The sequence below is a fragment of the Petaurus breviceps genome, unplaced genomic scaffold (genome assembly GCF_028583685.1).
Source record: "Petaurus breviceps papuanus isolate PSGF00001 unplaced genomic scaffold, PetGlider_PUasm1.0 179, whole genome shotgun sequence".
Lineage (NCBI taxonomy): Eukaryota > Metazoa > Chordata > Mammalia > Diprotodontia > Petauridae > Petaurus > Petaurus breviceps.
Window position 1 is genome coordinate 3,701,093 of NW_027185779.1, and position 13,545 is coordinate 3,714,637.

The window sequence follows — 13,545 nt, forward strand, 5'->3', positions numbered from 1 at the left end:
CATACAGATCCACATGCCCTACTGGAAAAGTCGAAAGGGGTATGGGAGAAAATATGGGAGAGAGCAGATTGGAGGAGGGGATATCCTGTGGGACTGCTATTTTCGGGTGGTGGGTAGGGGAAAAACAGGGAGAAAATTTGTAACTCAAAAACTGGTGGAAATGAATGATGTAAATCAGAAGTTAATAAAGCATTTGAAAAACGGGGGGAAAAAAGTATTTGATTCATTTGTAAAAAAAAAATGATGAATGCTGAAGGAGAAAGGAGGCACACTAATAAATGGAAAGTGAAGTTGTGAACTGACCCAACCTTTCTGGAAAATAATTTGGTTGGCACAGTGAATAAAGCACTGGCCCTCATCAGGAGGACCTGAGTTCAAATCTGACTTCACTTACCCCTTACTAGCCATGTGACCTTGGGCAAGTCACTTAACCCCAATTGCCCTGCCTTCCCCCCTCCAAAAAGAAACAAAAATTGGAACTATGCCCAAAGAACTATACAATTATGACCTCACTTTGACCCAGCAGTATCACTACGAGGTCTATACTCCAAAGAAATCAAAGGAAAAAGAAAAGAACCTATCTGTACAAAATATTTATAGCATCTCTTTTTGTAGTAGCAAAGAATTAGAAATCAGGGGATGTTCATCAATTGGGAAATTGTTGAACCAGTTGTGCCATAGGGCTATGATGTTGTACTATTGTGATATAAGAAATGAGGGGGTGGTTTCAGAAAAAAATGTCAAGGTCTATATGCAAAGTGAAGAAGAATCAGAAGATCATTATGTACAGTAATGACAATCTTAAAATGATCAAATGTGAAATATTTGCCTACTGTAATCGTGATTGAAAATTCAAAAAAACTCATAATGAAAATGTTATCCACCTCCGGAGAGAAAACTGATGCAAACTAAAACATATTTTTCTTACTTTTTTTTGTCATTTTTTTCAATAGGGCTAATAAGGAAATATTTTGCATGATTTCACATGTATAATTGATGTCATTTTGCTTGCCTTCTCAATAGATGGGGGAGAATTTGAAACACAATATTTAAAAATGCTTTTAATTATTTAAAAAAATACAAATAAGTTAAATTTAAAGAAAAAATACAAGGTTTTACAGATTTTTAAAAACTTGTATTACTTTTTGCTTCCCTCCCTATAAACTACCAGTTAAAGAATCGTGTTTTAGCACCTAATCCCCTACTTGCCCCAGGTCTGAATGCTCTCCCACCTCTTCACCCCTACCTCCTAATTTCTCTGGTTTATTTCAGTATTCATCTTAAATTCTACCTTCTGTAGATGGCCTTTTCAGGTCCCCCCAGTTTCTAGGGCCTTTTCTTCTGAGATTACTTTCCACTTACTCTGTCAAAATCTTTTATGTTCCTAGTAATTTTCATGTTGGTATATCCTATCAGTGAGTTCCTTGAGGGCTGGGAGTTTGTTGTGCCTTGCTTTGTATCCTTAGCACAGTGCCTGGCACACAGTAAGCACTTAATAAATTTTTGGTGACTGACTAATCTGAAAGGACATATATCACATATTACATGTGGTCCTTTGGGGAATGAACAGCAACAATTAAGACATGAACTTTTAATCCCTTTCAAGTAGTGGAGATTATGAGTCTGTATGAGTCCATTTGTGATCAGTGGCATATATCTGTGAGATATAAGAGACAATCTCTGACAACAAAGCAGATGAAAGCTAACTGGTCCATTCAGGGATCAAATCTCTGATCCTGGCTGGATTCATTTCCAACATTATGTAAGTATGCAGTCATGAAGTCCTAAACTTCATTTTTAAAACTGAAATATGGTTACTTACTATAACTTTGGTTCTCCTCTGCAATATGCTCATGTCTACTCATCAAAAAGGTTCCTACTAAAAATGTAATTGTTTAATATGCTATGGTAGGGGCCACTAATTTCAGCCTCTTTCCACACCTGGCCTATTGGAGAAATATTCAATTCTAGTCCTTCTGGATGGTTGGATTAGATAATCTCTAATATCTCTTCTAGTTCTAAATCTGTGATTCTATAATTCTAAAACATGAGGATAAAAAAATACTAAAACACTGATTAAAAAGCTGCATCATATATTTGAGCACAAAAACTAGTAAATCTGACAGAAAACAGATTACAAGTATTGAGCCCTTTCAAAAATTTTAAGTTACACAAACACAATTCACACCCATTTTATGAAAAATTCAAAACGGGAATATTTATACTTATTCAATGTATACATCAACAAGAAATTATAATATACCTGTAACATTAACTTATTACAATTTTTATATTAGGCCCCATTGGCTTTGAATTTTTATAATAAGGTACTTTCCACTTAAAATCATGTTCTTCCCCTCCTATAGAAACTTTGTTTTCTTCCTCCAACTACTATTGCCAGCAATTTGGTTACAGCTTCAAGATCAGTGCAGCACAGTACAAATTTCATTTATGGGTAAAGTTGGTAAAAAATGAGATAGTCTTGTTTTGCTTTTTCACTTAATTTTTTAAAAGTGCAGATAAAGGCATTTAGGGGAAAGGTGTAGCATCTCAGAAGAGATTGTTTTAAAAGAAAAAGGAACAAAACAAGAAAAGATACTGTACACAATTATGTATTTGTACTATAAGAAAAATATAAAATCACATTCTATAAGAAAAATAGTAACTGAGGATTTTTAATTATAAAAATATAGTCAAGAGGTTAAAAATGCAAATGCCTTCTCAGAACAGTTTCACTTGACTTCTAAAATAGGTTAGTTTCCTATGTACCAGGCTACAAACAAAACAACTTTCTCAGGTTTTATCATATTCCTCAGACAAATATATCAATAAAAGTATGAAGCAACAGGGATGTGTGTATATACACACACAAGCATAGCACATCAGTTATGTAAATATACCTGAATGTATCTGTATGTATGTGAATGTTCTCTCTCAGAGGGAAAAAAAAAGCATTTATTTTTAATGAAAACCAACCTTGCTGTGCTTTTGCTTCATACTACAAACAGGTCAGACAGGTCTATGTGACCTCAGGACCTTCAAAAAAGTTCAAATAAAATCAATCAAAATAGTGCTTCAATCTAATTTTAAGACACTGTAACAATTCTTAGTCATATAAATTAATGAATCAAGTCTTTCATGATATCTGCACCATATATTCAAATTTTAAGACAAAACAGAAAAGAATTATAGTTAATACACTTTTAACTGATTATTTTTATATACAAAAAAACCACTGTAGTTACCTCCAGCATACAAACAGGAAAACTAGTGCAATACACATACAGGTTTATTCAATAAATATACTTTTGACCTAATAGTTACCTCAAGGTTTGCAAACAGTGCAGAAATGGTCACTTCTCAAAAATAACCTACACTGAGCAAAGCCCACAATTTAGAAAGATCATCTACTACTCTATTTTCATGGATTTAAAAAAAGACATCAGAAACAAATTAAGCACACTATCATTTTACAAAAATAGAAATATAGTTTGGGATTTTACAAAACTTGTACAAAACCTAGTATACTATTAACTTTAAATTCAAGGTTTATTTTATACTGGGCTAAGAAGACCTCTAAAGATAGAAATCTGTTTAAATTTAAGTAAATTAAAAATATTTTCTGCACTGATCATTTATGCACATTATTTAATTCCAACTTTTCAGGCCCAAGTTTCTTTTCCATTTTTAACAAGTTACTTTTCATTCACTTATCAATGAATGTTAGAAGAGACTGTTTATTTTTGAGGGTATTAGATGGAAAATTTTCACTTTAGCTTCAAACATTCAATTTACATTTTAAAATAATTCTTAACTAAAATTAGAGACCAGCAACTGAAAAGTCTCAAAATAAACTTGATAAATTGGAAAGTAAATTCTTAAACATGACAACCTTATTAATGTAAAATTCTGGCTTGTCAAATACAATTTGGTATCTGAAAAACGTAAGAATATAATCACTCTAAACTATTTTATGGGAAAAACATGCCCGTGTGGAAATGACTACCTCCGAACTGGTAGTCATGGTTAGGACTTTCTTTCTTAAGCACTAATTTTATCATGTTCATTTCAAATAGCACCAATGGGTTTTTCTCTGGTTTATAACAACTGAAAAAGTGAGAACATAGGGGGCTTATTTCCTGTAACTGTGCTATCAATTTAAGGCACTACATGGCATACAAAATCAAAAGCAAAACAAAGTCATGCCCAAAAAAATGACACCTATGTTTGTTAGGGGCTTTAATCACAAGATAGTGTGGTTAGAAAAACTACTAATTTTATGTAAATAACTTATGAATTCAAAAGTACATTCAGTTTTCCATAATTTTATGATGCTTTAATTTTCTTTTATACCAAAATACAGAAATGATGAAAATATTAATGTAGCATATGATCTATTAACTTTTTTTAAAGTTCTAACTGAATTTTCCCAACATTATAAGAAAAGGATAGTCTAGAAAAACTCAAGTATAAGAAGGTGGAAAATTATATGATACATTTGCAATAGTCTATCCCTGCAGAAGAGTGAAGCCATTCTCTATAAAATATACTGAGGCACATAGGTTGGAAGTTTCTCAGGTAAATTTATGGCTAGAATGAAATTTTTGGAGGCCACAATAATAAATCTTCCCCCAAAGCAGATATCTCTGATCACACTCAACTCTGTTTCTGAAAATATTTTCATATCTTTAATCACTACTATCTTCATCATCTTCATCATCAGATACATTATTCAAAGGGGATTTAGGTGATTGGCTATAAGAGTCTGATCTAGTAGGCTGACATGTAGCCAAGTCCCCAGAAGAAAGCAGATCAAAGCAGAAATCACAAATCCGTACAGGCTTAGAAGACTGGCTAGGTAGAAGAAATCGCTTTTCAGAGCAGGGCCCACACACAACAAAGCCACATTTGCGGCAGTGGTGACGACGGTTAACAGGAGTAAATTTTGCTTTCTGACAACGCATACACACAGTTGCCTCAGAGTCAGGTACCCAGACAGCAGCGTGTTCATTACTGGGAGTCTTCCCACTTTTGGAGAGTAAATCAGTCACACACTTATTTATGTGATTCATCCATTCTGATTTTTCAGTAGCTGTGGCAGCATAAACAGCAAATGATTTAGTTGGTGTCTTGATAAGCCATCCATTCCGTAGATCCCCCTCATCCTTGATGGAATCAATAGTAACATTTTCCAGGGGAATTATATGCTGCTTGTTATACTTCTTCTTCTGAATGACAATATTGCCATAGACAAGAATATCATTAAATAGGAAAAACTGCCTTGCTTTTGGCTTCTTTCTACACAACTTAGTCAATACTCCTTCTCCAATAAGAACTCGTCCTGGAATAGTCAAGGGTTGTCCAGCTGCTCCAAAACAGTTTTCCACTATACTTATACGTCTAGTATTTGCTTCACTGTTTGCCAATCGATCCACCATCTTCTGCTAGTAGCCTAAGAAAAAAAAGAAAAGAAAAATTGTTGGCACACCAGGAGAGAAAAGTTCACAGAAGCTAGGACAAATTACTTGACCTAAATAAAAAGGGTCCAAGCGTTCTAAAGAAAAAGTAAGATCACCAAGACAATCCTTGAATGTCCCCCCCACCCCCAATGCTGTTTATCATAAAATCATCTATAGGTTCTGACACACAGTACTTTATCTACTGATAAGAACTAACACCCAAAAAGTACAAGGTATGACACCAAGTAATGAGGTTGGCTTAAACAAGCCAGGCACAAAAAGTTTCATAACTTCAAAACCACACATACTCTCATAAAACCAAGGAAGTTTATTTTGTGGAGTGCCAAGCAACAAAGAGCTGCCTATTTGGCCAGGGCCTGGAGAAAGTTAACTCTTTTTCTTCTAATAATGGAAGGCAGCAGAGAGGAAAAGGAATTCGAGAAGCTCCTTGAAGGACATTACCAAGCTTAATATCATTACCAATGAGATTACAGATTTACAGAAAGGATAATTTCCTCATCTCTAAAATAAGGACAGATTATTTATACCACTGACCTGGTGGGGTTGTTGTGTAAACCAGAAAGTGACATATGTCAGTCATTACATAGAGTACATACAACTATTCATAGATTGGAATTTTACCATCACAGTAGTCTGTGCCTAAAATACTTCAGATACACACAAACTCTCAAAGAATTCAAAGATCTGACAAAAATGAAAATTCATTTAAAAATAACAGATCTCCACTAAAGTCTCACTCTAATGGTTCATTATGCCATAAGAGATGAACTTGGGTTCTGGAAGGCTTTGCCAACAAGTTGCAGCTTCTAGAAGATACAGGCCTTAACAAATATGTCTATTATTTAGCTAAATTTGGAGAGATTAGTGATCAAGTTGACCACAATGTAATGGATTTTTCAACTACAGAAATTTGTGAAGACCATCAACTAAGTCACAAGACACTGTGATATGTGTAAGTGGAAGAAAGATCTCTAAGGAGATCCATTAAAATTGAAAGAAAAAAAACTCAGATAATCCCTGATAGAGATATACAATTATAGAATTTAAATGTCCTGGAATTTGATGAAGCAAACAATATTGAGCATAAAATTCCTAAATTCTGAGCTATCTGCTTTAACATTATAGGTTCTGATGCTCCATAAATCAGACCTCAGATTCTCCATAAGGTCTCTCATGTTACCCTGTTGGGCAAGTCCTGTGTTAGGTTAAAAGCAGAACAGAGAAAAGAGCTGAAAAGAACCCACCATTCATCAAAATGTAAATATATTTCAGCTGCAATTTAAATTATCCAACCTGGAGTATAGAAGGGAAATTAGTCAAGAGAAAGCAAAAACTGTAGTGTTAACTCTCTCAGCCTGGTCTTCAAATTCTGTTGGATCAACACTATTCTTAAAAGAAAATTAATGGGATCATCTAGAGGTGTGGATTTTCCTCAATAATAAGCTTAAAGAATAAGCTAACCTCAAAATATAACTACTGAGTTTTGGAATGACAGTACCTCAACCATGATTGGGGAGTACTTTCTAATCTTACTATGAGTAAATATTGCATGAATCCATGAGGAATTTAAATCAGAACTTAGGATTTACAGCAAGCAATCCAGCATACTATGTCCATTATAGTATGAGATGTAATTTTTTAAGAATTATGCGAATAAGAGCACCGGCTCCAGTGTCGGGATGACCTGGATCAAATCCGGGCTCAGATACTCAGCACCACACCCAGAAATAACTGGCCGTGTAACCTTGAGCAAGTTACTTAACCCCGATTGCTTTAAAAAAAAAAAAAAAGAATTATGGTAAGCCGTGAAAAATGGTTACTCTTGCAGATAATAGGAAATGCTTAGAAGTCTACCTGCCAAGACAAACCCAAGAACTATATGAATGCAATTACAAAGCACTTTTAACACAAAAAAAGACAGAGCTAAACACCTGAAGAAATATTAATGATTCATGGGTAAGCCAAGCCAATATAATAAGAATGAATCTATTTAAATTATTTATTATTATTTATATAGAAAGAATCTATTTAAATTATTTATTCAGTGTCATACTGAATAACTACCAAAAAGAAATTTATAGAGCTAGAATAATAAAATTTACCTGGAAGAACAAAAGATCAAGAATATCAAGGTTCAATGAAAAAAAAAAAAACATGGAGGACAGCCAAGCAGTACCTGAGTTCAGACTATATTATCTCAAAACTGGGTACTGGCTAAGAAACAGAGTGGTCAATCAGTGGGATAGATTAGGTACACAATACACAGCAGTAAATGGTCATAGTAATCTAGTGTTCGATAAATCCAAATTTCCAATCTTTGGGAGTAAGAATTCACCATCTGACAAATTGCTTGGAAAACTAGAAAGTAGTTTGGAAGAAATTAGGAACGAAACAACACCTCACACTGTATACCAAGTTAAAGTCAAAATGGATAAATGAAATAGCCATAAAGAATATCATAAGCAAATTAAGGGAGCAATCCAAACTAGAGATGGACAGGATCAAAGGAAATAAAATTTTATATTTTGATTACATGAAATTAAAAGGTTTTTGCACAAAATGAATGCAGTCAAAATCAGAAGGAAAACAGGAAACTGGGGGAAAATTTTACAGCAAGTGTCTCTAATAAAGGCTTCATTTCTCAGATACACTGGGAACTGAGCCAAATTTATAAAAATAAAAGCCATTACCCAGTTGATAAATGATCAATGAATATGAACAGGCAACTTTTAGAAGAAATCAAAGCCATCAACAGTTAACATGAAAAATGCTCAAACTAAAAGAAGTCTTAAATTGTTAACACTAAGCAAATTAACGGAAAAGAAAAAAGACAAATGCTGGAGAAGATAAGGAAAAACTGGGACACTAATGCACTGTTGGTGGAGTTGTGAACTGGTCCAATTATTCTGGAGAACACTTTGGAACTATGGCCAAAGAGCTATAAAACTGTGCATACCCTCAGACCCAGCATTACCACTATTATGTATGAAGCCCAAAGAGACCAAAGAAAAAGAGAAAGGACCTATTATTTACAGCAATTCTTTTTTGTGGTGACAAAGAATTGGAAATCAAGGGGATGCCTATCAATTGGGGAATGGCTGAACAAGCTGTGGTATATTATCATGATGGAATATTATTGTGCTATATGAAATGGAGAGGAGGATGGCTTCAGAAAACCCTGGAAAGACATATCAAGTGACTCAAAGTGAACAAAACTAGGAGATCACTGTACACAGTAACAGCAATACTGTACAATGATCAACTGTGAATGACCTAGCTATTCTCAGTAATAATTATCCCAGGCAATTCTGAAGGACTCATAATGATGCTATCCCCACCTTCAGAGAAGAACTGATGGAATCTGAATGCAGATTGAATAACTATTTCACTTTATTTTTCTTGTTTTTTTCTTTGTCATTTTTTTTGGCAACATGGCTAACATGGAATATTTTTGCTTGATTTCACATATATAATCAATAGCACATTTCTTGCCTTTAGAAAGGGTGAAGAAGGGTTGAGGAGGGAAGAGATATATAGAGAGAATTTGGACCTCAAACTTTTCTAAAAATGGATGTTAAAGATAAAATAATAAATTAATTTTTTAAAATAAAATACAGCTTAAAATTTTTCATTTTTTAAAAATGAGTTTTAAAATTTACATTTAATTGAGAAATATTTTCAAAAACAAATATACATTTAAAAAAATACACAATATCAAGGAAATCAATGAAAAATGTAAAAGAAGATGGTCTAGCAGTACCAGATTTCAAACTATATTACAAAGCAGTAATCAGCAAAACAATCTGGTACTGGCTAAGAAATAAAATAGTAGATCAGTGGAAGAGTTAAATTAGGTTCACAATACACATTAGTAAATGATCACAGTGATCTAGTTTTTGATAAACCCAAAGATTCAAACTTTTAGAACAAGAACTCTATTTGACAAAAACTACTGGGAAAAACTGGAAAGCAGTTTGGCAGAAACTAGGTATAGACCAACATCTCACACTGTATACCAAGATATGGTCAAAATGGGAAAACAATTTAGACATAAAGCTCATTATCATGAGCAAATTAGCAGTGCATGGAAAATGTAGATAAGGGAAGAGACTATGACCAAACAAGAGATGGAGAGGATCACAGGGAGTAAAATGGCTAATTTAATTGCATTAAATTAAGAAGGTTTTGCACAAACAAAACCAATGCAGTCATGATTAGAAGGAAAATTGGAAACTAGGTGAAATTTTTACAGCAAGTTTCATGACTGTAATGGTAATTTGAAAATCTTCCCTGCCCCTTAATAAGCCTAAGGGAATTTAAGGGAATGCAGGCACATGGAGCCTGTGGTGGGAGGAGTTTGCTGAAGGGTTTAACAGCCCACAGGAACCTGGGAGTTAGAGCTAACTAGACTGGGAGGAGAACACATCCAAGGGAATCATTTAGGCTTGTGAATAAATATAAATGTTAGTTTTTTGTTGGTTTGTGGGAAAGCTAAAGGATGATATGGCTCTCTGTGCTGTTGTGGTTTATAAACTTCTTTGCTACTATGATGGAATTAGCTTACTGGTTTTGGGATTTGGTTTTCTGGTGTCTGAATAAATGTTTTGCTTCTGTCTCCTATATGGAGAGTCTGTTATATTTTGTGATTGAACACCAAGCAGGTATATTTATAGTGATCGTGGACCTGTGAATATTGCACTGGCGCTACAATGACAAATATGGAAATACATTTTGCATGATTTCACATCTCTTGTCTTTCCAACGGAGAGGGGAGTGGTAAAGAGAATTTGGAACTTTTTTATTTTTAAAAAGAATACTAAAAATAAAACAAATTTGTTTTTTAAACTTCAAAAAAATTTTAGAGAAAAAAGTTAACCCTTATTAATTGACTAGAACTGACAACCATAACTGTTGCTAATATTAACTGCTTAACCTTTTTGTAGTAGCAAAGAGCTTGAAACAAAATTTGTTCAACCACTGATTGCTGGTGTTCAGTTGTCCAATTCTTCATGATCTCATTTGGGATTTTCTCAGCAAAGATACTAGAGTGGTTTGTCATTTCCTTCTTCAGTTTATTTTGCAGATGAGAAAACTGAGGCAAACAGGGTTAAGTGATTTGTCCAAGATCATACAGCTAGTGTCGAAGGCCACATTTGAACTCAGGTCTTCCTGATTCCAGGTCCAGCATTCTATCCAGTGTGCCACCTAGTTTCCCTAAGCACCGATTAGGGAATTTGGTTAAATTGGTTGTTACAAAAATACATTATTACTTTACTCTTTGACCCAGCAATACCTTACTAGACCTATACTCGTAAAGAGTTGAGGAAAAGAAGCTATAAGAGCTAGTTTTTTCACAGTAGCAAAAAAAAGGATGCACATCAACAGGAGAATAGCTAAACAAATTATGGTATGTGAATGTAATGAGATACTATTAGCACATAAGAAATAGCACTTTCAAACAAACCAGGGAAGACTTTTATGAACTACTGTAGAGTGATCATAACGAAAACAAGTTGTAAGATAATAGCAGCATTGGGAAGACAACTTTTTGAAGGATTTTAATAACTGACCAACACAATGAGGAACTACAATTTCAGAAATCTCATGATGAAAGACACTACCTACCCTCACATGATGGGTTCAAGGGTACAGATGGAAAATTTCTGGACATGGCAAATGAAGCAATCTGTTCTGCTTCACTATACATATTTATTACTTTAGATAATGTCACAAAAAAACATATCACAAATTGGGGGCAGACTGTTGTAATTTGGAAATAGTTAATGTTACGTGTGTACAGAACTATTGAATACTCGTATACACATTCACCCATTGGTGGCATGTTGTCTTTAGTGAAAATATAATGAATAAAAAATTCAAATTATTAGCAAGTCTAATTCTGATTTACAACTTGTTTGCTTTTTTCAAGTTTTGTATTTATAAGAATACTTTATTGTACATTATTGTTACCAAAATGAAAGTGGAGCTACATACAGAGTTGATGCTGGATTGAAGATCTCTTAATTAGTTACTAATCAATAATATCCTGTCACCAGCCCTCATCCTTGCAGACTAACATCCCAATCACCATCAAAACATGCCCACTGGAGGAGCTAGGTGGCCAAGTGAATAGAGCACATGCCCTGGAATCAAGAGGACCTAAGTTCAAATCCCTCCTCAGACATTTAACCCTTAGTAGCTGTGTGACCTTGGGCAAGTCACTTTACCCCAACTGCCCTGTCTTCCCCCCTCCAAAAAGACCAAAAAACAAATAAACAAAAAAAAAACCACCAAGCCAATTACACCACCCCAGCTTTTAGTCATCCTCCCTGGTCATCTTTTCACTATCTGACCTACTGTAGCATGTGCCCTCTAGAACTCTAGAGGCCTACCTTAGTAGGACTCAATGCACTCCATTTTAGAACTTTCTGCTCTGGGGCTGAAGATGTCAACAAATGCAAATTCACTTAAGGTTAGGTATCTACTTTATCAAGGAGTCCCCAGACTATGAGACTGTGCTCCTAGACAATCACCCTCTCATGGAACATGGTAATATTACCGTTCCCTCAGCATTGCTCCTGTAAAGAACATGCCAATGGACTCCCTATGACTCAACTCACCATCCCTGTGACTTTCCAGAGTCAAACATTTTTTTCCTGGCCACCAATTCCATCTATGTGCTATCTCAGGCTATTAGGATATAAGATTCTTGAGGTCAGGGATTGTCTCACTTCTCCATTCCTATTCCCAGTCTTAGTATAGTGCTTGGCACATAGTAAGAATTTAATAAATGTTTTCCATTGATTTATTCATCAAAATAAAAACATCCAAAAAGATCCTGGGTCTTAAAAGGAAGAAAGAAGTAAGGAAGGTGACGTATCTCCTACTTTTCCCTATCAGACACAATTTTTTTCTTTCAGGTCCTGATATCTGTAATGTACTCTCACCATAACAAAATCCCATTGCAACAAAATTTGGCTATTCACAGGAGCTCATTATAACACAATTTTACTACCTAAGTTGAGTATCAGCTATTTAGTGGAACAAACATAACATATAGAGGATCTCACAACTCTACAAAGCTGGAAGTTGACTGTAAAGGTTACTTTACATATTCATTTATAGAAGAGGAAACTGAGGCCCAAGAAAGGTAACTAATTCGATTGAGGATAAATAGGCAGTAAGCATTAGAGATGAATCAAGGTCCTTTGACTCTAGAATCAGAGTTCCTTCCACAGTATTTTACAAATCAATCAAATTACTTAAGTACCATGGAGAACAAAGCAGGAACCTAATTACACACATATAAAAACAGACTAGAAAAAAGCAAAGTCTAAAAATTAAAAATTACAATGGCAATTATAATTATTCTAAGACATGATACATCTTAGACGCTTTCCTTTATCACATATGAGACAATTAACAATGAAATCTTTACAAGATGGATTTAATAAATTTCATTTAGGTTTATCCAGAAAAGTACTAAGTATGAAAGTAAGCTGATCATCACAGAATCAAATCTGAACAGAGCTTTGAGATGTTTTCTATTTAGTATTTCCATATACAAAGTAGATTAGAAAAAGAGAACTGGACATAAAACCACAAATCTCTACTGCATTACTGCTTGATTTTCCTTTTAAGTACCTAATAAATTCAATGTGTTACTTTCAAAACTGTTCTATTTTGGGGTGGCCAGGTGGCTCAGCAAGGAAGAGCACTGGCCTCAGAGTCGGGATGACCTGGGATCGAATCCGGGCTCAGATACTTAGCACTACACCCAGAAATAACTGGCCATGTAACCTTGAGCAAGTTACTTAACCCCAATTACTTAAAAAAAAAAAAAAACCTAAAAAAAACTTTCTATTTTTCTGTTTTCCTTTAACCCTTCCCTTTTCTCTTCTATACATTTTTTTCAATGTTTCATGATACTTGTTTTTACAGGGAAACCAACAAACCAATCACTCACTAGTCACTCCTAACCAACCTCCCCACAATTTTTTTTTAAAAGGGGAAGAAACAATCCTTGTAACAAATACGCATTGTAGAAGAAAACAAATTTCTACAT

The 13,545-nt window shown here is 34.4% G+C and overlaps 1 protein-coding gene across 1 annotated transcript in view; it reads right to left on the minus strand.

Annotated features, from left to right (window-relative positions):
* Positions 1–2,071: 2,071 nt before the first annotated feature.
* The window catches only part of PLEKHF2 (pleckstrin homology and FYVE domain containing 2), a 30,321-nt gene continuing 18,847 nt past the window's right edge, over positions 2,072–13,545 (minus strand). Inside the window, exon 2 of the mRNA XM_069086597.1 lies at positions 2,072–5,452. Within this exon, the coding sequence (XP_068942698.1) occupies positions 4,689–5,438 (750 nt within the window). The 5' untranslated portion in view covers positions 5,439–5,452 and the 3' untranslated portion in view covers positions 2,072–4,688. The remainder of the gene's footprint in view (positions 5,453–13,545) is intronic.